At 48.8% G+C, this 25063-nt stretch overlaps 2 protein-coding genes across 4 annotated transcripts in view; one reads left to right on the plus strand and one right to left on the minus strand.

Moving 5' to 3' along the window:
* Window positions 1-1537: 1537 nt before the first annotated feature.
* Window positions 1538-25027, minus strand: TSPAN12 (tetraspanin 12). 3 transcript variants are annotated; one of them, XM_032953997.2, is made up of 8 exons: window positions 24968-25027; window positions 21357-22253; window positions 14467-14549; window positions 13511-13646; window positions 10132-10200; window positions 9737-9844; window positions 9302-9445; window positions 1538-5192 (listed from the first exon to the last, which is right to left on the minus strand). In XM_032953997.2, the coding sequence occupies exons 2-8, from the start codon at window positions 21420-21422 to the stop codon at window positions 4806-4808; spliced, it is 993 nt and encodes a 330-aa protein (XP_032809888.1). In that variant the 5' UTR covers window positions 21423-22253; window positions 24968-25027; the 3' UTR covers window positions 1538-4805. The 3 variants fall into 3 exon arrangements, with proteins under 3 accessions (XP_032809888.1, XP_032809889.1, XP_032809887.1); XM_032953998.2 differs by lacking the exon at window positions 24968-25027 and adding an exon at window positions 22690-22845; XM_032953996.2 differs by lacking the exon at window positions 24968-25027 and adding an exon at window positions 22656-22845.
* The window catches only part of MDM1 (Mdm1 nuclear protein), a 30834-nt gene continuing 29740 nt past the window's right edge, over window positions 23970-25063 (plus strand). The window contains exon 1 of the mRNA XM_032953995.2: window positions 23970-24011. Within this exon, the coding sequence (XP_032809886.2) occupies window positions 24009-24011 (3 nt within the window). The 5' untranslated portion in view covers window positions 23970-24008. The remainder of the gene's footprint in view (window positions 24012-25063) is intronic.

Raw genomic sequence — 25063 nt, forward strand, 5'->3', positions numbered from 1 at the left:
AATTAAAAAAAATGTACCTCAAATTACTCGATTGGGATTGCACATAGCAGAAATCATCACCCAGCTCCCCCTACTGGCAGACCAATACCCCAGGTGGATCGGCTTCGCTTCACCTCATGCACATCTCCCCAACCACTCATTACCTCATCCTTGTTTTGCCGTGTTTATTTGTAAATATTGTAATTGTTTCGTTATTTTCTCATTATTTCTGCCTGTATTTTTGACGAGTTCGGTTCTGCTGCTGCCTGTTCCTCTGCGCGCATCACTTTGATGTTTTTTTCTTGTTCTGTGCTGATGGACTACGGCTCTCCCTGACAAACTAACGCGACTTTCATATGTAACCAGAATTTTTTGGCTGCTTTACATTTCCACATGGCAAGCCACTTCGTTTAGCTATATTTTGTGGTCAGGTCGTTTCTAAAAAGGAGCTATAAAACTGCTAAAATAAAAAATTGTGAAAAATATGATACTTAAATAAATATTGATTGGGGGTCACCCTTGCAAATGAGACTCACCCTGGCCTGTTTGAGTATTCACCTGGTTAAGCAAAATAAGCTTGATCTTCATTGTCCTAAATGTACACATTCCGGTATGTTTGACATGTGTCCCTTTCAATAATGACTTGGTAAAAAAAGACACGGCCATGAGTCTGCTTGAACTCGAGCAGCTTCACTGCGGAATAATTTCTGCACTGGCACACCGTGTGAGTAAAGCTTTGTAAACCAGGGGGCAAATTCCTAGAGACATCAGAAAATCCCTGATATTGGGATTTTAAAATTTTTTTTATTTCAAACCGAGTCGTTCAATAATAATTGAATTTTGGGAGAATACCGCCGGTGTCAATGTTTTGATTCATGAAGCCCTATCGACAGTCATTCACACAAACACGATTCAACACAATACAATAGTCTCGCCTTCATTCAACATTGCTATATATTCATGACTTTCACGCTTCATTTAACTTGCTTGTTGTCAGTATGACCCATAATACAAATCCACCTCCAGCACTTTTGTCATCCCACTGCTGGATTGGGGGGCCTCCCCATACCTTGAGGGTCGTGAAGGTTATTTGACCGCACTTCACACTGGTTCAGTGCGGCAGGGAGCATAGATGTACTGCACAACAATGGATGGAAAAGAGCAATATAGCTCAGTGGGTGTTACCTGGTAAAATAAAAAAAGTTTAGTTTTAGTTCGTTAAGTGAACTGGGCAATGTGACTTTGGTATATACATACTCTGTGGTGGTCATCTCAACGAAACGCGTTTTAAAAACTGAGCACAAATTACCCAGCTGGATACACACTGTGTGGGCACTACATCACTGCGATGTTACAAACTTTGTTTGAAAGGCACAGCATAACTCAATGCGATCCAGTCGTAAAGACACGTAATACGGTGTTTTTTTGTAATGCACGTTAACCGTAGGCGAGGTGTTAATTTCACAACCAAAGTTTTGATCGCTGCAGCTCCACATCGCTCGCTGCATGCCTTGTCACGCGACGCATCTTCACAAGGAGCACACTGCTTGGGTGAACATTTCATTGGCAATGTTTTTATTAACGTCGGTGCAGCTAGAAAAAAAAATCCAAAACCCCCTCATACACAGCCCAAAAGCAGTGGTGAACTTCATGTCCTTGCGTCGTGATCACCCTAACGCCGCTCGGCATGCCACGGAAGGCATGAACACTGCCGTTTGTAAACCACTCGACTGAGTAAACCCAAGCAACCCTTGCTACTTTGGCTCTCATTGTGCTGCATTGTTGTTTAGAGGTCTGCAGCTTTATAAAATATCCTGCTGCTGACCTACGAGGCTCCCAATGGGTTAGTCCCACGATATTTAAAGGAACTGATCCATTTTTATACTCCCAATGATGTCTATGAGATCTTCGTGTTGCCTTGTGAGCACTCCAAGGTCAAGACTCTGTTCCTGGGGTGATCGGGGGCTTTTTGCCTGTGCAGCTCCCAGACAATGGAACGCTTTGCTGTTAAAGCTATTTAATTCTGTCTTGAAATCTCACCTTTAAATTGGCCTGGACCCCCGAGTTCTGACCGTTTACCCTGGTTCTGTTTATTTCATGCTTTCCATGCATGGTGCATTTGGATATATGGATGAAATGCTCCTTACACCTGTAATTTATTATTACCATTTACCTTTCCATTGAGACACGGAGATAATACTGGTAAAGGGAAACTTGTGCAAAGTGAAAGTTTTTGTCGAAGATATGCGATTTTGTTCCAACCCATCAGTATCGTCATCACAAGCCTTTCCTATTCCGCGCTGTTGGTAGTAATAATCATCGCCGTTCGCTATGTGGCGGTGACGTCACCAAGACACTTGTGCCATGCTAGGTGCACATTGAGTAATGGTGCTCATGCCAGGTGCATTTGCATCTACACAACATTTGAAATATTTTGGCGTTTTTTTGGTCAATATGGTAATTGGGTGATATGGCTCACTGTTAAAACAAGAAAAAAACATTGCATTAGTGCAATCTTATGAAAACAATATCTTACAAAACAATGACTATTTATTAACATTTCAAAAGAAAACATTGCCAGATAGTTCTAAACAATTTTTAACTTAAGTGATGGGGACGTTAAATATTACAACTCAAGAGGACATTACAACCTACAATGTTTCTTCTGAGATGTATCAGCCTGATAAAACCATCAGCAACTCCATCATACCAAATAACACGGATAATCGTAAGTTACCCACAGACTCAAACGTGGTTTTGTTGGAGCCCCACGGTGGCGAGATGTTAACTACCTCGCTAGGTATACAGGAGATCCTGGGCTCGATCCCCACCCTGACGCTTGTATATTTTGAGTTTCCAAGTTCTCCCTGTGGCCGCTTGGATTTTTCACCGAGTCCTCCGGTTTTTCCCTCCAGATTTATAAACATATTTAGAGTAATTGGCTGCTATACATTTTCACACGAGTAACCACTTCATTGAGCTATCATTTGTGGCCAGGTCGCTTCTGAAAAAGAGCTATATAGCTCAGTGGGTCTTACATGGTAAAGTTAAAGTTTTTAGTTTAGTTTTAGTTTGTTAAATGAAATGGGCAATGTCACATCGATGTAAACATACTCTGTAGTAGTTGTCTCAACGAAATGCATTTTAAAAACTGAGCACAGAAATTATCCAGCTGGATACACACGGTGTGGGCACTACATCGCTGGAACGTTAAAAACTTAGTTTGAAAGGCAAAGCATAGCTCTCTCAATGCGATTCAGTCTTTAGCAGATGATGGTACACTTCAATCACCATGCTCATGTAAATCACAAGCTGAAAGTAATAGTTTAGCTGCCCAACGTTCAGATGTGACTTGAACGCAGTTCTTCCTTGGAGTGACAACACCCTGGTCACGTTCAACGGAGCAAAAAACAGTCACTCCCCTCATATTTAGCAACGTTATTTTTAGCCATAGTGAAACAACTTATCTGGTTTTCACAACAGTCTCATCTGAGCTGTCCTGGAACGGGCTGTTACCAATTTGGCCAAGGAGGCATTAAAAGAAGCGTGGATTTATTTTCCGCGTCAATGTCTCTTACATTCCGAGCCATTGTTACTTCTGCTGTGCAAAGCACACATTTGGCTAAATTTGAAATCCTGCTGTCATGTCTGGTATGGAGCACCCAGACCTCGCCGCAGTTCATAGAATTCAATGTACAGCAGTCAGATAATACAGAACTCACTGAATAACTCATCACCCACCCACTTTTCTATCACTACTACCACGTATACTGTGCCCTTGAATTTCACTCATTGAATCCTCCATCCATGTTAAGGACTCGGTCTACTAGACTGATTTGTCGCATCCACACTGTTTAACCACCACACTGCAGGTCACAACAAAACACTCAACTACACACCCACTCACCCCAATGCAGATCTAAACACTCACCCACCCACTCACTGACTCACCACACTGCAAATCAAATCAATCACCAAAACACCCACTCGCCATACTGCAGATCAAAACACTCACCTACACACCCACTCAGCACAATTTCCCTATGGCTTCTTCCCTCACACTGCTCGACGTTTGAACTTCCCTTCCATCCTCTCTTTCCCCAAGCTCGCGCAAACCTTTCTCCATCAAAATTAATGCATTGACTCTGTTTACAACGCCTTCAGCGGTGCCGTTTGCTTCTGGCCACTTGGGTCTTTGCACCTGTGCTCGGGTAGGACTGTAACTACTCTTACTGGGCGCTAGACATCAAGCGGCCATGGCTCCTGGCACTGCCCGCCACCTGGCACAGCTTAAGGCTGTTGCATCCTGCTCGGTGGTCGACTGCCCCACAATCCCCTCGGGGTCGATAAAATAGGAATCGCTTTCTAGGAATTTGCCACTGGTCATGAAGAGAATGACCCCTCTACGGCAGGAATATGGAATTTCCACCAGGAGCTCAAGACTGCCAATGGAAATGAGCACCGCCCAATGATTGTTGGGAAAGGAAGGCTGTTATGCGTCACGATTGGTTAATATGAGGTACCTCTTACAAATATACTTTATAAACAATGTAATATTTAAAAGCAATATTAAAACCAAGGCTGACATTATTCTTGTGGGACTACTTTGGCTCTCACTTGCATCGCTTGTCGACCACTCTGTGCAATGTGAGCACAGAGCAGCACCGTCTCTCATGGCAGCCGAGTCCCAGTTGGATTCTCCGTGTTTAGTGTCAATCAGAGCCATGGTCGGCTCAGTGAACTCCATCACTGGCCGACTCCTGGCTGGATTCTCCGTGTTCTGTGTCATGCAGAGCCACTGGCAGCTGTTAAACACCTTCAATAGTTCAGTCCCGGCTGGATTCTACGTGTTCTGTGTCAACCGGAGCCACAGGGGGCTCAGTGAACTCCATCATTGGCTGAGTCCCGTTTGGATTATCCTTGTTCTGTGTCATCCGGATCCACTGGGGGCTGTCAAACTCCTTCACCGGCCGATGGCGGTGGCCCCGGCGTGGACCCGCATGGAGCCCAGGTGCTGTGCGTCGGCTCGAGTGGCGTGGGAGCCGCGCAGTGGTCGGCCGCCCGGGAGGCTTGGGAAGCTGCAGCAGCCAGAGGAAGAGGAGGGCGGCCACCATGGCCATGATCTGCGCCACGCTTACGGAGACGTCCAGCAAGCGCAGCGTGTGCAGCGGGTCGCAGCCCTGCAGCAGTCGTAGCAGCGTGGGCTGGCAGCCCTGCACGGGGAAGGCGGGGGAGGCAGCCGATGCTCGAGCGTCACGCTCCTGGGAATGCTCACAGATTCAGTGGTGGAACTCAACCGATGTTTGTCACGTCGCCGTATTTGCCTCCTATAGTCCGTGCGCAGTAGTAGCGTAACGAGCGTAGGGGCAGGGGTGCCTTGCCCGCCCCTGGTGGCCAAAGCTACTAGTTTGGGCCCCCTTGACAACCACCATGAGGTACGTTTTTAACAAGTGTAACAGAACAAAAACTGATTTAAAACGTGGTTTAAATAAATTTTCATGAAAATGCTTTCATTAGTAGTGGCTGCATTTTGAAAAGAAGGAGCACCCCTACAGCGTTAAATGTTCGAGACCGCGAGCGTAATGATATTTTTAGGCAAGAGGAGCTGCAATATATATCCGACTAGCAGAAAGTACCCAGCTTTGCCCGGGGGAAAAATATATATTAAAACGTGTCTTCTCTTAAAAAACATAATATATACATACACACATACTAAGCTATTGTGAAAGCCCGGCGTTCCGTTTGTCCATTTGTCCGTCAACAAAATCATAAGAGCCTTTCAGAAGTGCTGGCGACCCCCTCCAAAAATCTTTATACCCCCATCCAATTTTTATTTTGTAGGCATATATACCTACACACCCTATATACATGAGAGTCAGTAGTATCTAGTGACTAAAGCAGTATCTACTGACTATATTGCAGTATCTACCGACTATAATAGTATCTCCTGACTCTACAGTAGTATATACTGACTCTACAGTAGTATATACTGACTACAGTAGTATATACTGACTCTACAGTAGTATATACTGACTCTGCAGTAGTATCTACTGACTCTGCAGTAGTATCTACTGACTCTGCAGTAGTATCTACTGACTCTGCAGTAGTATCTACTGACTCTGCAGTAGTATCTACTGACTCTGCAGTAGTATCTCCTGACTCTACAGTAGTATATACTGACTCTTCAGTAGTATATACTGACTCTACAGTAGTATCTCCTGACTCTGCAGTAGTATCTACTGACTATAGTAGTATCTAATGACTCTACAGTAGTATCTACTGACTGCAGTAGTATCTACTGACTCTGCAGTAGTATCTACTGTCTCTAAAGTAATTGCACACATCAGGGTGGTGGGGGGGAGAAGAGGACATCACACTGTTCAGGATTTATCTCAGCGTGTGCTTGTGCAGCAGTAACTGTGGTTGTTTGTTTTTTTTGGGGATTTTTAACGCGAAGGCGAACCTCCATCCCGTTGCTGCTCGTTTGCGTTGTTAGGGGCAACCGCGAGTTGGCGTTTCCGCGCATGCGCAGATGCGTGCCAAACTGCGTAGTTTGGCACGCTAAAAGTTATCATTACGATCGGCGTACATTGATACAAAGTGGGATTTTCGTAGTTAACATTGGAGCAACGGGGAAAAAAACTAATCCCAAGATTTCATCCTGGGGCTGAGTTTGTTGTATCTGTGTACTTTGTTAAAATGTAAACACAACAGTTTGTCAGTTAAGGATAGGCATCCACACACACAGGCAGACAGAAAATTACTTTTATAAGAGGTGCGACCCTGCAAGACATAAAATATTGGAAGGCCCCACCTGACGGATTGCCACACCCCCCGATCTTATAATGTAGCTACTATGCCACTGGGCATGCGGGACACGTCCGCACTCGCAAACAACTGGTGGAGTCGATGCCTCATTCACACACAGGGCCTCTGGCAATTGTTAGTGAAATGAGCATGCTTTAAAAGCCACAGAGGTTGGCGATTTAAAAAATGTGGGAGGTAAGATTATAAATGATGGTCTCAAGCCTATGAAGGTAGGCAGTGAGGTCGTGAAGCCTGTACAGGTACAGACATTCGGACAGTGCCTGGCCATGAAGTGTTATATCACTGTGAAGAAGCTATCAACTCAACTTGTGTTGAATGAAACTTGGTTTCAAATGAAGGAGCTATGCAGTGTTATGCCTGACATTGAAATAAATGGTCCTCATGAACATCGTGCCAAGTATTGTGATATTCACTCAATTTTATATGAAGTTTAATTGATATCTGACCAGTTCCTGTATTTTTCTCCACCAATCCACACGAACCAGCGTGGTGACGTATGGCCCAACAACCGCTGTGACTTATATGGCATGCTGAGGCTTTCACCCAGCAGTGCCTTATTTTCATGATGTATTCCACATATTAAATTAGATTGAATATTATTCGCAGCCATTAGACAAACTAGTGAAATGTAATTCTTGAATTGCCAAGGCACCCTTGGTAATGACGGTGTATTGATAGTTTCCACACGTACGTCTCTCATTTGTTACTCACAGTCCACAGGAGAGCTCACACATTGTAATGCAGTTGCTGTATCATTCCCTTGAGGGATTTGTGTAAAACGAGCAGACAAAGCCTACGTAACCATTTTTACCAAGTCGCAGAGTCGTATGTTTATGTTACAGCAGATGCTCTCATTCGCAATGAACTATCGCCGAGCCCTTGATGTCTACTGAACCATGAATGCCACAAACACTGCGGGCGCGCCAGCGGCTACACGCTACATTTTCATCTACAACAATTAGTGGTCAACACTGATACTGACGTGAGTTCCCTGGCTCTCTGTTCGAGTCAACATTCTGCCAGCAAATATCCGCAGGGAGATGTAACCTTGCAGGGAGTTTACAGGTTGTTTTTCTTGCCAACGACAATCTAACTGAGACCTCAACGATACCCTTTCTGGGATTCCGCTGCTACTGTCACCCTCGTATAATCTCAGAATGGAACGGAAGAATGCTAGCGAATGGAGTGGAATGACACGGACATCCACAATAATCACACATCGTTCGAGACCTCAAACATCACACCCCCCGATCTAGATTTTAAGTTTTCGTGACTGCAGGGATCCATTCTCTTTGGTTCTTTCGGTAAAGTCACGTAGGTATAAAATAAAATAAAATTAAATCACGACGTTTCTGGTGCAACACAAGCGTCCGTCATCAGGTGGGACAACCACAGCAAGACACAATCACACCCCCCGGTTTAGGCATTTCTCCTCAAAGACACCGGTGGTGTAGCCATCAACCGCGCATCAACAGGCCGATGCGCACATCTTCATAAAAAAGACAAGCCACAGTAGTGCGAATGTGGCCATAGAAACCCAAACTATGGACCATGTAGTAAACTCATAGAGATATGTACGGATGCATTAAAGACAAGTCACTGTACGATTGTGGCCATGCAACCCAAACAATTCACCATACAGTAAACCACTGCAGTCTGCGCTCCTTCAGCGTAGGAATAGAAAAAGTACACAAACTCTCTCCTGAAGCCCTCCTGTGGCCAGCAGACCTCGATATTGGCATTGAGGTCCTGAACGTAGCCATGCACAAGACTTAGAGTAGTGGTTAAGTGCCAGGATTTGAGTTCGGATGCCACCGAAATATTATTCCTTCCTCAGAGCATCACCTGTTTACGCGTGGCACCTGGTGAATTCAGGTGCTCTGCCCTTGACCTCGGAATTCCAGTACCGTAAACTCTAAATTATCCGCATGCGGTTTATTCGATTTGCAGATTAACCACACACCTCAGATTTTGATTTAAATGAATAACATATGAATTTTCCCATAAGCCCAAATTAATAATCTAAAAACTGTTACACGTTGTTATTCTTGGAAATGTTTATTACAAGTCACACAGTGCTTAAACCAAACAAATATGTTCTCCGGTTAATCCAAAGTCCACGTGATCACAGTGCACAGAGTTTGATTATTTTTGGATTATCAGAGATTTTGAATTATCCGCGGCTGTCCTCCCCGCCATTAGACGGATAATCAAGAGTCTACTACAGCTCCATCCGAGCAGCACTGAGAACGCGTGATGCCCGCAACTAGAAGGTCACGAGTTAAAATCCCCATGGAAGGCCAAACCGTTCGGTCAATGTCCTCCATGGGGGTTGATACAAAATATAGCGGTACATTGCAGGAAAAGTTAATGGTGGTCGTACATTGGAGACGACTGGCCCTTGCCTGAGGAATGTGGAATGTCACCTAGTGGCTCAGTGCCAATAAACGCTCTGCAGGAGTGGCGGTGCCGGCGGGTGAAGGGAGCGCCGCACCTGCTGGAAGACGCGCATGAGGTCGTGCTGGCTTGCGAGGCGCCCGCAGCCGGGCATCAGGCGCAGGCAGCACGAGTCCGGAGGCCATGGCAGGCCTGGGCCCTCGAGCCAATCGGTGAAGTCACTCACCCCACAGCACTTGTGCTGCTCACTCACACACACACGCACAGTAAGGTCACTCACCCCACAGCACTGTTACATATACATCTAGATTGAAAACTCATTTCTTTAATTCAGCTTTGTTTTGTTTGTCCTTCCCCCACACTTCCATTTAGCATGGTTGCTCTGCAAGCTTCTCAGCAAAACAATGTTGAACGATTCTGACCACACAGTACATGTACACATGCACATGCATACAATGGTCACATTACCATCCAGAACGCCAAACAGCGTGCCACACGTCACTACTGACTTGGCAATGGGGTGACTTAGGACCTGTTGCTGAAAGACATCCCAGGCTTTGGTGTACGATGTATGATTGTCTTGTCCATAGAGTTGCATTTTCTTCTGAAGACTGAGGACATCCTGGTCAGTGAAGGAAACCTGCGGACATGCCGTACATGTTATTACATGCCACGTCCTTCCATTTAGCTCTCTCAATGATACAACTAAAAAACTCTGCATTGGTAGTCAGTTGTGTAAATTACTTACATACTTAATTAACTGTCTTCCCTGGCTTCCTATACCTATGATTTTCTCAGTCGTAAAATTATATTGTCTGTTTTCTCATTACATGAACAAGAAGTCTAACTTACCTTTGTTCTTAATATTTCACGATTAAACATCAACTTTTTAAACGTGATCCCCTTGGTGACACGTGCCAGGGGTACCTTGTGATGCAGGTTCCAGATGCCAGTGGCCACCTCCACACACAGCATCAGCAGCAGACCACCTCCATACTGCCGGGGGCACGTGTGGAGGGACACAATCAACGGCAAAAACGTATGTTTGTATGTCATATACAGTGAGGGAAAAAAGTATTTGATCCCCTGCTGATTTTGTACCTTTGCCCACTGACAAAGAAATGATCAGTCTATAATTTTAATGGTAGGTTTATTTGAACAGTGAGAGACAGAATAACAACAAAAATCCAGAAAAACGCATGTCAAAAATGTTATAAATTGATTTGCATTTTCATGAGGGAAATAAGTATTTGACCCCCTCTCAATAAGAAAGATGTATGGCTCCCAGCTGTCTTTTATACAGGTAACGAGCTGAGATTAGGAGCACACTCTTAAAGGGAGTGCTCCTAATCTCAGCTTGTTACCTGTATTAAAGACACCTGTCCACAGAAGCAATCAATCAATCAGATTCCAACTCTCCACCATGGCCAAGACCAAAGAGCTCTCCAAGGATGTCAGGGACAAGATTGTAGACCTACACAAGGCTGGAATGGGCTACAAGACCATTGCCAAGCAGCTTGGTGAGAAGGTGACAACAGTTGGTGCGATTATTCGCAAATGGAAGAAACACAAAATAAATGTCAATTTCCCTTGGCCTGGGGCTTCATGCAAGATCTCACCTCGTGTAGTTGCAATGATCATGAGAACGGTGAGGAATCAGCCCAGAACTACACGGGAGGATCTTGTCAATGATCTCAAGGCAGCTGGGACCATAGTCACAAAGAAAACAATTGGTAACATACTACGCCATGAAGGACTGAAATCCTGCAGCGCCCGCAAGGTCCCCCTGCTCAATAAAGCACATATACATGCCCGTCTGAAGTTTGCCAATGAACATCTGAATGATTCAGAGGACAACTGGGTGAAAGTGTTGTGGTCAGATGAGACCAAAATGGAGCTCTTTGGCATCAACTCAACTCGCCGTGTTTGGAGGAGGAGGAATGCTGCCTATGGCCCCAAGAACACCATCCCCACCGTTAAACATGGAGGTGAAAACATTATACTTTGGGGGTGTTTTTCTGCTAAGGGGACAGGACAACTTCACCGCATCAAAGGGACGATGGACGGGGCCATGCACCGTCAAATCTTGGGTGAGAACCTCCTTCCCTCAGCCAGGGCATTGAAAATGGGTCGTGGATGGGTATTCCAGCATGACAATGACCCAAAACACACGGCCAAGGTAACAAAGGAGTGGCTCAAAAAGAAGCACATTAAGGTCCTGGAGCGGCCTAACCAGTCTCCAGACCTTAATCCCAGAGAAAATCTGTGGAGGGAGCTGAAGGTTCGAGTTGCCAAACGTCAGCCTCGAAACCTTAATGACTTGGAGAAGATCTGCAAAGAGGAGTGGGACAAAATCCCTCCTGATATGTGTGCAAACCTGGTGGCCAACTACAAGAAACGTCTGACCTCTGTGATTGCCAACAAAGGTTTTGCCACCAAGTACTAAGTTATGTTTTGCAGAGGGGTCAAATACTTATTTCCCTCATTAAAATGCAAATCAATTTCTAACATTTTTGACATTCGTTTTTCTGGAGTTTTTTGTTGTTATTCTGTCTCTCACTGTTCGAATAAACCTACCATTAAAATTATAGACTGATCATTTCTTTGTCAGTGGGCAAACGTACAAAATCAGCAGGGGATCAAATACGTTTTTCCCTCACTGTATGTCAACCGATAGGGTTTACCTGTATTCATGTACATGGAAATTGAGTTTTCAGGTCCATACAGCGTATAGACGTTTCAATACGGGCACAAAATAATTATCTATTTGTGTTTCTCTCCTGTGATGGGACTTTGTAGGATGAACGTTGAGATGTATAAGGACGCGGGGTGACCAATAAGGTCTGAATTGGTCTGTAATAAGGTAGGCACTGATAAGGGGTTGATAGGTATATGTATGTTGAACTTCTTTCGCACAGTATATAGCCAGCCGTGTTAATCGGAGGTGCGACAATGCAGAGCAGTGGCAACTTGATTGAGGGAGTTATTTATACTCTATACAAAACCTTGTAAGTGAAAATGTAAAGCTCTAACACCGTTGGCCAAAACTGGAGAAATTTACCAAAATACAAAATCCTGTATTTTCAACTTGCGTGTGTTTTTTTCTTAAGTGTATAACAATGAAGAAGGGTCCAACCGGCTGGAATATCAGAGCCCCCAATTAGTGCTGCAGAGAGGAGCAGTGATTATATGTATGCATGTTGAACTTCTTTCGCACCAACCATGCTATCGTAGGTGGGGCGGAAAGGATAACAAACTAAACGCAAAAGGCAGTTCTAAAGAAATGTGTTTTCAACCTAGACGCCCGTATATTTGGAGTTTGCATGTTCTCTCCCTGTGGTTACGTGAAATTTTCGGCAGATTCTCTGGGTTTTTCTTCCACATTTAGAAACATGCGTTTAGAGTATTTGCCTGCTGTAAATTTCCACATGATAAGCCACTTCGTTGAGCTATCATTTGTGGCCAGGCCGCTACTGAAAAAGAGCTACGTAGCTCAGTGGGCCGGGCCTTACCTGGTAAAAATAAAATAAAAATTCGCTTGGCAAACAGTGGCATTCAATGGGGCTGGGGTGGATGGTTACATAATAACAATGCTCACCTGATTGGTGGGAAAGGGCATGCATTACACATGTGCCTGGGTAACTGGCTCAGCTGCTGCTGTATAAAGGGGCTCCAGAAGCCAGAAATCGAAAGGAAGGCAGGAAGCTGTGACTGCTGATGGTGGTGATAATGATGCCGCTATTGCGAGCCTGAGAGTTAGAGACAAAACTTACACAATGAACCCTGTGTTGTATTATATATGTTCGGCTTCTTTCGCACCGTACTAGCTAAGCATGCTAATTGGATGTGCAAGGAAAGGACAATAAACTAAGTGCAAAATGCAGTTAAAATTTTTTCTTTTAAATCTAGATTTAAAAGTGCATAGCTCCAATGGCTTCCTAATATCGGAAGGAAGAGCATTGCAGATGGCCACAGAACACCTGGAAAGCGCACGATGCGGTGACTGTCTTTGTTTGATGTCTAGCCAAAGCCGCTGAGCTGCGAGGACGACCGGAGTTAACGTTATGGTTTATGCTCCTTAACGAGATCAGTAAAGGCATTGCGATTCATTTGTTGCAAGCACTACGTGTGTAATGAGTGTGACCTTAGAGTTCACCTAATGGCACTATAATGGCCCCCCTTTTTCCACCGAGGTGGGGTGAGGGCTCAGAAAATCCGGGCACCCTCCCACCCCCCCAGGATTTCCGTGGATGTGAGGGGGGTCCTGCCGTGGTGACGGACAACATGCACTGCAAAGAGGCCTCACCACCACGAGGACTGCGGTGCGGCCCTGCACCGTGCCCCAGCAGCCCAGGATACCCAGGGGGATGAGTAGGCAAGAGACGGCCACCATCACCATCTGCAGGGTCGACGAGTAGGTCTCCGCAAACGCACCTGCCAGGCTGCCACACCACGGAGGAACGCGGTTACAACACGTGATGTTATTTGCACTTCGAGCGCAGCCCCTTGTCAGTCCACTGCTGTGTAAGGGCCTCCCCATGCCATGTGGGTTGTGGGAGGGGGTGATATTTGATCAATCCATCGCCACATTGATCAGTGCGGGGTTGTGAAGGCGGGGAGGAATAGACGCGCGAGCAAAGATGCGCGATAGAATGGAGTCTGTTGCACTGCTCTCTGCAGCCCACCACGATAGCCGCACGGCTAGTAACAACCTATGCGTGGTGGTCAACCACCCACGCACTACCCACGATCAACTGTACGCTCTCGTGGCACCGCGTGCGTGCCATTTGTTGCGGTATTTGGTGATGATCATCACCACCGTCAGCCCGGACAGAGCTTCCGTCTCATTGTCAGAAGGCTGCCTTGAGCTTAACCCTTTCCCATTCCGATTACGTACACATATGTCATCGGAACGGAACCGGAAGAAAAATAAAATAACTTTATCGATACCGATTCTCCCACAAGGCCATGCGGGAGGGTATGTTGCACAGTTTGGCGCCAGCTATCACAGAGTACGGTCGTGTCGCGACAGTTTTCTGCGGTGAGTACAATGTTTTTTTAAACAACGGCGATGTCTCTCTCTATAAAAGTAACAGGAACTGCTTGCTGCGTTCCGAGATTCAGCGGTGAACGGGACCCCACCCTGCGACTTGCAGACTTCTCGGAATGGGAAAGAGTTAACTTTGTCGTGGAACAGAGGGCGACGGCTCGACAATTGACACCGCAAGAGCTGCATGTGTCGGGCATTCATCGCAGCCTCACCTGGTGTCCGCGGTGAGGATCAGAGCTCCGTTCACCTGCCATCTCAGTTTTGCAGTCAGGCACAGCACTGCGAGGGACAGCATCTGCAACAAAGTCACTTTGTGGATACCTCACGAAGCAGTGCGGCACAGCAAACGCTGCTTAGCTCTTGTTCTTATTGTGTTGGAGAGGGTCAAGGTTCAACAAGTTCTCTTTTTAAATCCCCTCCCCCGAACCCTTAAATTTTTGTCCACACAGCACTATACAAGGGTACGGCACAGTTAGTCGATCGGCAGGTCGTGTGTGGCGGTGGGGTAAAGTGTGGGTACTCCCACCTCTTCCAAGGCATGAAAAAAAATAAGAATAGGTTTTACCATGTCTGGCAATAAAACAGGTGTTAAGATGTTCCAACACCAAATAGCAACCTTTTGCTCACCCGAGCTATAAATGCCCTGAGGGTGCAATTTCTTTGTATTCTTCGCCTTTTGGCGTTCTGTGGTCTGACACCGGTGAGACTAATATCCTAAAGAAGGCTGTCTCTGGTGTAGACCAATCAGTTTCAAAGACAATGCATATATTATCATAGCATGTTTTGTTTGCATGTTCACCACTAGCACGTGTGGTTAATGCAAACAAGATTCCTTGCAAAGAGGTTTCTACGTGGTGTATGAACATGTTAACACCTATTCTCTTTGGTTCTTTCGCTAAAGTCACGTAGGTAGAAAAAATAATAGATAATGACGTTTCGATCGCAACACAAGCGACCGTCTTCAGGTGAGCTACTGAAACAAGGTCTTGTGTAGGCTTGAGATGGGTGCAGCCTCAGGGTAAGAGGGTGGGGCTAGAGATGGTCTGCCTGAGGCTGTGGAAGTGGCCATAGTATTGTGAGATTAGCATATCAATGCACGAGCTTAGTATGCCACCGCATCGGTGATTTGCCTAGTATGAGAGTGCAATCCAAAGGACATGTGAGCATGAGAGTGCAATCCAAAGGAAATATGAGCATGAGAGTGTAATCCAAAGGACATGTGAGCATGAGAGTGCAATCCAAAGGACATGTGAGCATGAGAGTACAATCCAAAGGACATGTGAGCATGAGAGTGCAATCCAAGAGGCACAGAGAGGGAGACACACAGAGAGTCAGAAATAACAGCTGACATAGACAATATCCAGGTTCGTTTCAACACAGTACACAAAATCCGTGATTTTTTCCCATCTGTAAAGGATGTAATTCCTGACATGCAATACCCTGGTGTCTACAAACTGAGCTATGGTTGTGGCAGCAGTTACATTTGGGAAACGAAACGACATGTCTCGGACCGCGTTCGTGAACACAAGGCAGATCTGAAACACGGTAGGACCAATACATCTGCCGTTGCTGATCATTGTTTTAATGCTGTGGGCTCACACGAAATTGATATTTCCAAGACGAAGGTACTTTGTAAACCCACCAGCTATCTTCAGAGGTTTGTTCATGAAGCCATCCAGATATACAGATAGTCCCCGAGTTACGATGGTCCGACTTACGACATTTCCATCTTACGATGGCGATAGCGATACGACAAATATTTAAAATTTCGCGCGGCAGGCAAACGCAGCAGCATACGAGGTACAATACTGTACGTTGGGACGCTGCCGGGATGTACGCATCTCCCGCGTTGTGTGATGCCTCACTCTCACCAGCGGTCGACAGAGTTAAGTTGTCTCGGTGTTAGCGTGCGCATTTTTTTCTGTGTTTTTTGTGTTTCAAAGCATGTTAAAAGTTTTTTTTATAGCAGATAGGATTGTTTCCTGAAAAAAACTTTCTATCAAATTGCAGTTCATATAGGTAGGCTAAGAATTTACTTTGTTTTTTACTTTACATTTTACTATGCAATACAGTATTGTAATTAATAAATACATACAGTACAAAGTTTATACAGTAAGGTACTGTAAATTGCACTGTTTTGCTAAATTATCACCATTCTTTAAAACTCCTGGGTAGGGTAGGCCATCTTCGACTTACGATATTTTTGACTTACGATGGGGTCGTCGTAACGCATCTCTATCGTAAGTCGAGGACTACCTGTATAAACACAGACACAACTTCAACCGAGAAGATGGGTACAAACTAAGCAATCATTGGAAGGATGTTATTAACCAGGTAAAGTCTTAACTGACTGTGATGTTTCCATCCTACCTGCCCATATCAGCTGTTATTTTCCGACTCTCTGTGTGTGTCTCTCCCTGTGCTTCTTGGATTGCACTCTCATGCTCACATGTCCTTTGGATTGCACTCTCATGCTCACATGTCCTTTGGATTGCACTCTCATACTAGGCAAGTCACCTATGCGGTGGCATACTAAGCTCGTGCTTTGATATGCTAATCTCTCACAATACTATGGCCACTTCCCCAGCCTCAGGCAGACCATCTCTAGCCCTGCCGTTTTACCCTGAGGCTGCACCCATCTCAAGCCTCTCTCTCACCTGAAGACGGTCGCTTGTGTTGCGATCGAAACGTCGTGATCTATTATTTTTGACACCTACGTGACTTTACAGAGAGAACCAAAGAGTATGTTTGTCCATCTTCTTTGGTTCTTTCGGTAAAGTCACGTAGAATGAGAATAAAATAATAAATTGATAAAATAAAATAACACAATACAATTCTCACGACGTTATTATTTTATTATCATTCTACGTGACTTTACCGAAAGAACCAAAGAAGATTAATCATTGCAGTCACGAAAGCTTTAAATCGAAATTTAAATCGAAATTTATGTTTGTCCAGTGTGTGAACGTAAGCCTAATACAGGTTTCCCTCGCTGTACCCTGCAGTAGTCCGTAGTAGTAGATGCGTTCCCATACACACAGTACACATACAGCGCACATACGGGGCCAACACGGTACACATACAGTACACGCACAGTGTTGTCCTACGTCCAGTGGAGGCCCTTCTGCCAGCACGGTCATGGCGTGGGGCGAGAAGAACTTTCAATGCTGCGCCTTTACCTCCTAAATACAGCGAACGTTGCAAACCGAAATCGGACGCGTCTCAGGAACCTGGAGTCGTTCGTTATCTCGGCTTCTCCATTTTGTAATCGCCCGGGTGGAAGGTGCAGAGGATTTTTGGGGGCTTGGTTGCTATGGTGACAAAAGTGGAACCACACCGCAGTCGTTGTGGTGCTGGTGGTGAGGGGGATGATAGCACAGCGGTTAGCGCTCCATAACTGGAAGACCCGAATTCGATCCCAGCTCACGACCAATATCGGTGGTGAATATTTGAACTGGTCGTGGACCTCCCCCTAGGTCGACTCAGCCCGAAGTTAGTGTCTGGTGTGTAAATATCAGAACTGGAGAGGCAAAGGAGGCCAGGCGTGGCGTTGCCCGCCCATCCCTTCGTGTGCCTTCCCGGCCTTCATAGGCGCTCGCTAACAGCACATGTCTAAACAGTCTAGTGAAGGCAAAAGGGGGGATCTTTGTCATTGCTATCAAATGGTCGTGAATTAAACACATTATCTGGTGATGCTTCCGCGTTGGCAGTGGTGCACAAGCAACAATACAAAATATACTCCCTCAACATACCTCAATAACATTGTAGCCTTCAAATGGAAAAATACATACCTGTCAACCCATACAGTTTACCCGTATTCTTGTACAGGGAAATTGAGTTCTGGTCCATATGGCGTACAGCCGTTTCAGAACGGGCAAAAAAAATTGTCTATTTCTTTGTGTCTCACCTTTTGAATGTGACTTTGTAGGATGAACGTTGAGATTCATAAGGGCACGGAGTGACCAATAAGGTTTGAATTGTTCTGTAATAAGGTAGGCACTGATAAGGAGTTGACAAGTATAAACCTATATAATAGGCAACGTTTCGGGAAATGGCCCTTCTTCTTCATAGAAAACATAATGGCGACACGTCAATGTGTCGCGCCTCCGATTAGCACGGCTGGCTATGTATGGTGCGGAAGAAGTTCAACATGCGTGTACATACGTACGCATCGGCTGGATTCGAACTGAGTTCATGTTGCTACACTGTATACTTGTGTAGTGACATAGAATCGGTCACGTAGCAGCATAGCACTGGCTGCTGGCAGGGAAGGGGATCTGCAGCTTACAGCAACACTGACTGACAGCAGGCCAGGCGATAGACCAGAGAGGGATCTAGGGGGAGTGTCACGGAAGGGGAACATCAAGAACCCGCTGGTAGGTTCCAGCAGGGGGCGTGGCCGGGGGCGGAGCCAGGCCACGCTGACAGTATATAAGAGGGGCCCCTGGAGGGGACCTCGCGGCTGTCGTGTGGAGTGGGGGGATCCTCGTCGTGCTGCTGGAGTCTTCACCGTCTCGGCGTCGCCAGCCAGGCAGTCTGCCAGCTGTCCTGACTGGGACCCGTAGTTACCAAGTATTACTGTCAGGCCGTGTTAATAAACAGAGTGCCTCCTACTGTTCGTGTCTCCGAGTCAGTCACTACACTTGCACAACACATGACGATGCGCCTTGGGACTCGCCGCTGTGCCAGGTGGGCGGAACACGGAATGATCGGCAAGCGGCAGAGGACTCCGGTGTCAGCCCCCGGGGGGGTGGTGACGCGACCGCACCAGCCCCCCGCCACTCCTCTGCCCCCCCCCCCCGCTCTCTCCCAACTCTCCCCGAGAATTCACCGAGTTGAGACGCCAGTTGACCGCCTTCTTCACACGCGAGCATATCTTGGAGGGGGGCAAGGAGAGCCAAGCTAGCGGCAATTGTTTCAGAATCGATGAACCGCCACAGAAGATAATCAGTTCGCCCGCCCCGGGGCGAGGAAGCCCGACTCAGCGGATGAGACGCCGAGTGTTGAAACCGATTTGACCCAGAAGTTTGTTTTCCTCCTCCCCCTGCGGTGAACCACTGCCGTTGAAAATTGTGCACTTCACTGTGGCTGATGGGATGTGTAAAGAAATATTGGGTTTTCTCTCTCTCTCTGGAGGAGATGGCCCATGGCAAGGGAGTTCGTGTTGCTGCCCGGCTCCAGCGTGCGCTGTGTTTGTTGACCGAGAGGTGCACGCTCTTGCATCACTCTCGACGCGGCTGAGAGTTTTGCGCGAGACACGCGGACTGTGGCTGGCAGCTCACACGAACGCCGCCTGCCCCCCCCCTCTGAGAACGGAGGCCGGTGGAGCAGAGTGGGAGTGAGGGCCTCTTTCCTTCGGAAACTCAGCAGCAGCATCGGAAACTCGTCTCCTCTCTTCAAACGAGGTCCTTGAACAGAGCGAGCTTGTGGCCATGGTTTTAAGCCTGGCTGCAAGGTACAAACCGGGGTTCACTAATCGGTTAATCATTGCACCGCCGGCAGTATAACCCGGCCATTTGTATGGGCACAAAGTGAGCTTGTGTACTCGCTTGTTTATCCTGTGTACTCGCTTGTTTACCTTCCTGTGTGCTCGCTTGTTTACCCTCCTGTGTACTCGCTTGTTTACCTTCCTGTGTACTCGCTTGTTTATCCTCCTGTGTACTCGCTTGTTTATCCTGTGTACTCGCTTGTTTACCCTCCTGTGTACTCGCTTGTTTACCTTCCTCTGTACTCGCTTGTTTACCTTCCTGTGTACTCGCTTGTTTACCTTCCTGTGTGCTCGCTTGTTTACCTTCCTGTGTACTCGCTTGTTTACCCTCCTCTGTACTCGCTTGTTTACCCTCCTGTGTACTCGCTTGTTTACCTTCCTCTGTACTCGCTTGTTTACCTTCCTGTGTACTCGCTTGTTTACCTTCCTGTGTACTCGCTTGTTTACCCTCCTGTGTACTCGCTTGTTTACCTTCCTGTGTACTCGCTTGTTTACCTTCCTGTGTACTCGCTTGTTTACCTTCCTGTGTGCTCGCTTGTTTACCTTCCTGTGTACTCGCTTGTTTACCCTCCTCTGTACTCGCTTGTTTACCCTCCTGTGTACTCGCTTGTTTACCTTCCTCTGTACTCGCTTGTTTACCTTCCTGTGTACTCGCTTGTTTACCTTCCTGTGTACTCGCTTGTTTACCCTCCTGTGTACTCGCTTGTTTACCTTCCTGTGTACTCGCTTGTTTACCTTCCTGTGTACTCGCTTGTTTACCTTCCTGTGTACTCGCTTGTTTACCTTCCTGTGTGCTCGCTTGTTTACCTTCCTGTGTACTCGCTTGTTTACCCTCCTGTGTACTCGCTTGTTTACCCTCCTCTGTACTCGCTTGTTTACCCTCCTGTGTACTCGCTTGTTTACCTTCCTCTGTACTCGCTTGTTTACCTTCCTGTGTACTAGCTTGTTTACCCTCCTGTGTACTCGCTTGTTTACCTTCCTGTGTACTCGCTTGTTTACCCTCCTGTGTACTCGCTTGTTTACCTTCCTGTGTACTCGCTTGTTTACCTTCCTGTGTACTCGCTTGTTTACCTTCCTGTGTACTCGCTTGTTTACCCTCCTGTGCACTCGCTTGTTTATCCTCCTGTGTACTCGCTTGTTTACCTTCCTGTGTACTCGCTTGTTTATCCTCCTGTGTACTCGCTTGTTTACCTTCCTGTGTACTCGCTTGTTTACTCTCCTGTGTACTCAACATGGATCAAAGCGAGACGCACAGCAGCAGCAGTGGAGAGAGAATGCTTCTGTCGTCACGGAGGGCACCATAACCTGTCCAGCCCGGCTCCCTCTCTCTACCTGCCGGTCGTGTTGCCAAGTCCGTTGTGTTCAACCGGGCGAGAACTCGAAAGAGACGAGAATAAGACTCAATTGAAAGAGCGATCACAACACCAACAAAAGCAATAACGCACAAACGACGTACAAAACAACGAAGCAAAATAGAAATCTGCCCAAAAACAAACCGCGTATCCTTAAAAACAATCGATAGAAGTTGCCCACCTGTACCCCACGTGTGTCCTCACCACCACCACCTACGTACGGCGTGTGTGCTCCATCGCAGCGAGCGCGCTGCCCACTTACCCAGAAGAGGAGGTTCACAGCCAGTAGGATGTACTTGGCACACTTGAGCAGGTCCTTGGAAGCCATCGCGAGCCTCGGCGCAGCCTCCGCGTGCTGCGGAGCAGATGGCACGCCGGGCAGGGTAAAGAGACTACCCGCCCGCCCAGGTGCCACAGACCCGCCCAGGTGCGACAGGACCCACCCAGGTGCCACAGACCCGCCCAGGTACGACAGGACCCGCCCAGGTGCGGCACGTCCGCCCAGGTGCGACAGGTCCCGCCCAGGTGCCACAGACCCGCCCAGGTGCGGCAGGACCCGCCCAGGTGCGGCAGGACCCGCCCAGGTGCGGCAGGACCCGCCCAGGTGCGGCAGGACCCGCCCAGGTGCGGCAGGACCCGCCCAGGTGCGGCACGTCCGCCCAGGTGCGACAGGTCCCGCCCAGGTGCCACAGACCCGCCCAGGTGCCACAGACCCGCCCAGGTGCGGCACGTCCGCCCAGGTGCGACAGGTCCCGCCCAGGTGCCACAGACCCGCCCAGGTGCCACAGACCCGCCCAGGTGCGGCAGGTCCCGCCCAGGTGCGGCACGTCCGCCCAGGTGCGACAGGTCCCGCTCAGGTACGACAGGACCCGCCCAGGTGCGGCACGTCCGCCCAGGTACGACAGGACCCGCCCAGGTGTGACAGGTCCCGCCCAGGTGGCACAGACTCGTCCAGGTGCCACAGGACCCGCCCAGGTGCGGCAGGACCCGCCCAGGTGCGGCACGTCCGCCCAGGTGCGACAGGTTCCGCTCAGGTGCTACAGACCCGCTCAGGTTTCACAGACCCGCTCAGGTGCGGCACGTCCGCCCAGGTGCCACAGACCCGCCCAGGTGCCACAGACCCGCCCAGGTGCGACAGGTCCGCTTAGGTGCGACATTCCTGCCCAGGTGCGACACAAACAACCCGGCCATTCGCCTCCTTTCCACGCCTGCGTCTCTCCACACAATACAAATACTAGTTTAGCTTTTAGTTTTAGCACAGGTAAAACCCAATGGACAGAAAGTGCTCATTTTCGGCGTTGACCTGCGTGGTTATGCCAGAGAAACCATGGCTACTACATCTTAAAAAAAGATAATACACGGACAAGATAAAATAAAAACAACTGCACATGGTCCAGTTACGAATGGCACGGTCGTGCATTCAACGTGACGGTACACAGCCTGCAGCACAAATAACGAGTGGTGCGTCCAAACCACGTCAGCTCACAGGGCCTTGTGGGACGCATCATTTCAACAGCATCGGTTCAACTCAAGAAAAGGAGAGAAAAAAACCACCACACACACTCAGTCACTCTGAACCCGTGCGGACACTCAACGTCTCGGGGACGTCGGGCTGCCGAGAGTCCGTGGCGAGCGATGCCGTTGGGGAGCGCAAACCAACGCGCATCTCGCGAAGCCACACAAAGACAACGATCCCCCTCCTCCCGTATAGCCTTCACGTACTGCAGGGGCAAGTGCTGTTAGCGAGCACCCCCCTCCTCCTCCTCCGTGCCCCCCCCCCCACCACCACTCCGCCCCCTCCCCCCGTGTCGGTGTCAAAGGCGCGAGCGTTCGGAACGTTGCAGACGCTGCGGGGTCACGGAGCCGGTTCGTCACGCCGGCGAACCGAGATGCCGAGTGGATGCGAGTGGGTGGGAGAGTGGGTGGGAGAGCGAATGGGAGAGTGGGTGGGAGAGTGAATAGGAGTGCGTGGGTGAGTGGGTGGTGATTGGAAGAGTGGGTGGGGGAGTGGGTGGGAGAGTGGGTGGGAGAGCGAATGGGAGAGTGGGTGGGAGAGTGAATAGGAGTGCGTGGGTGAGTGGGTGGTGATTGGAAGAGTGGGTGGGGGAGTGGGTGGGAGAGCGAATGGGAGAGTGGGTGGGAGAGTGAATAGGAGTGCGTGGGTGAGTGGGTGGTGATTGGAAGAGTGGGTGGGGGAGTGGGTGGGAGAGCGAATGGGAGAGTGGGTGGGAGAGTGAATAGGAGTGCGTGGGTGAGTGGGTGGTGATTGGAAGAGTGGGTGGGGGAGTGGGTGGGAGAGCGAATGGGAGAGTGGGTGGGAGAGTGAATAGGAGTGCGTGGGTGAGTGGGTGGTGATTGGAAGAGTGGGTGGGGGAGTGGGTGGGAGAGCGAATGGGAGAGTGGGTGGGAGAGTGAATAGGAGTGCGTGGGTGAGTGGGTGGTGATTGGAAGAGTGATTGGAAGAGTGGGTGGGAGAGTGGGTGGGAGAGCGAATGGGAGAGTGGGTGGGAGAGTGAATAGGAGTGCGTGGGTGGGTGAGTGGTGATTGGAAGAGTGGGTGGGGGAGTGGGTGGGAGAGCGAATGGGAGAGTGGGTGGGAGAGTGAATAGGTGTGCGTGGGTGAGTGGGTGGTGATTGGAAGAGTGATTGGAAGAGTGGGTGGGAGAGTGGGTGGGAGAGCGAATGGGAGAGTGGGTGGGAGAGTGAATAGGAGTGCGTGGGTGAGTGGGTGGTGATTGGAAGAGTGGGTGGGAGAGAGAGTGCAAGAGTGGGTGGGAGAGTGAATGTGGGTGGGTAGGAGAGTGAATGGGAGTGTGACTGGGGGGGAGTGGGAGGGAGAGTGGGAGGGAGAGCGGGGTGCTCTTTGGACACAAAGCCCGGCACAGCGCGGGGAGTATCGAAGGACGCGGCGCCAATGGTAGCCAAGGCGACACAGCCCGCAGCACAGCCTGCTGATACTCGTCACAGCCTCCTTGCTGCTCCTCACAGCCTCCTTGCTGCTCCTCACAGCCTCCTTGCTCCTCCTCACAGCCTCCTTGCTGATCCTCACAGTCTCCAGCACAGCCTGCTGCTCCTCACAGCCTCCTTGCTACTCCTCACAGCCTCCTTGCTACTCCTCACAGCCTGCTGCTCCTCCTCACAGCCTCCTTGCTGATCCTCACAGCCTCCAGCACAGCCTGCTGCTCCTCACAGCCTCCTTGCTGCTCCTCACAGCCTGCTACTCCTCACAGCCTCCTTGCTACTCCTCACAGCCTGCTGCTCCTCACAGCCTGCTGCTCCTCCTCACAGCCTCCTTGCTGCTCCTCACAGCCTCCTTGCTGCTGCTCACAGCCTCCTTGCTGCTCCTCACAGCCTCCTTGCTACTCCTCACAGCCTCCTTGCTGCTCCTCACAGCCTCCTTGCTGCTCCTCACAGCCTCCTTGCTACTCCTCACAGCCTCCTTGCTGCTCCTCACAGCCTCCTTGCTGCTCCTCACAGCCTCCTTGCTACTCCTCACAGCCTCCTTGCTGCTCCTCACAGCCTCCTTGCTACTCCTCACAGCCTGCTACTCCTCACAGCCTCCTTGCTGCTCCTCACAGCCTCCTTGCTGCTCCTCACAGCCTCCTTGCTACTCCTCACAGCCTGCTACTCCTCACAGCCTCCTTGCTGCTCCTCACAGCCTGTTGCTCCTCCTCACAGCCTGCTACTCCTCACAGCCTCCTTGCTACTCCTCACAGCCTCCTTGCTGCTCCTCACAGCCTCCTTGCTGCTCCTCACAGCCTCCTTGCTACTCCTCACAGCCTGCTACTCCTCACAACCTCCAGCACAGCCTGCTGCTACTCACAGCCTCCTTGCTGCTCCTCACAGCCTCCAGCACAGCCTGCTGCTACTCACAGCCTCCTTGCTGCTCCTCACAGCCTGCTGCTCCTCACAGCCTCCTTGCTGCTCCTCACAGCCTCCTTGCTGCTCCTCACAGCCTCCTTGCTGCTC

This window comes from Petromyzon marinus, chromosome 14 (assembly GCF_048934315.1).
Source record: "Petromyzon marinus isolate PM22_M1 ecotype Great Lakes invasive population chromosome 14, UKy_Petmar_22M1.pri1.0, whole genome shotgun sequence".
Lineage (NCBI taxonomy): Eukaryota > Metazoa > Chordata > Hyperoartia > Petromyzontiformes > Petromyzontidae > Petromyzon > Petromyzon marinus.

Excerpts from the sequence above, each read along its gene's own strand:
- TSPAN12 (XM_032953997.2), bottom strand. The coding sequence starts at position 21,422 with ATGGCTTCCAAGGACCTGCTCAAGTGTGCCAAGTACATCCTACTGGCT. Across the intron at positions 10,201-13,510 it reads GCACCGCAGTCCTCGTGGTG|TATGGAGGTGGTCTGCTGCT; the intron begins GTGAGGCCTCTT and ends TGCCCCCGGCAG. Across the intron at positions 9,446-9,736 it reads GGGATGTCTTTCAGCAACAG|CACAAGTGCTGTGGGGTGAG; the intron begins GTCCTAAGTCAC and ends GTGAGTGAGCAG.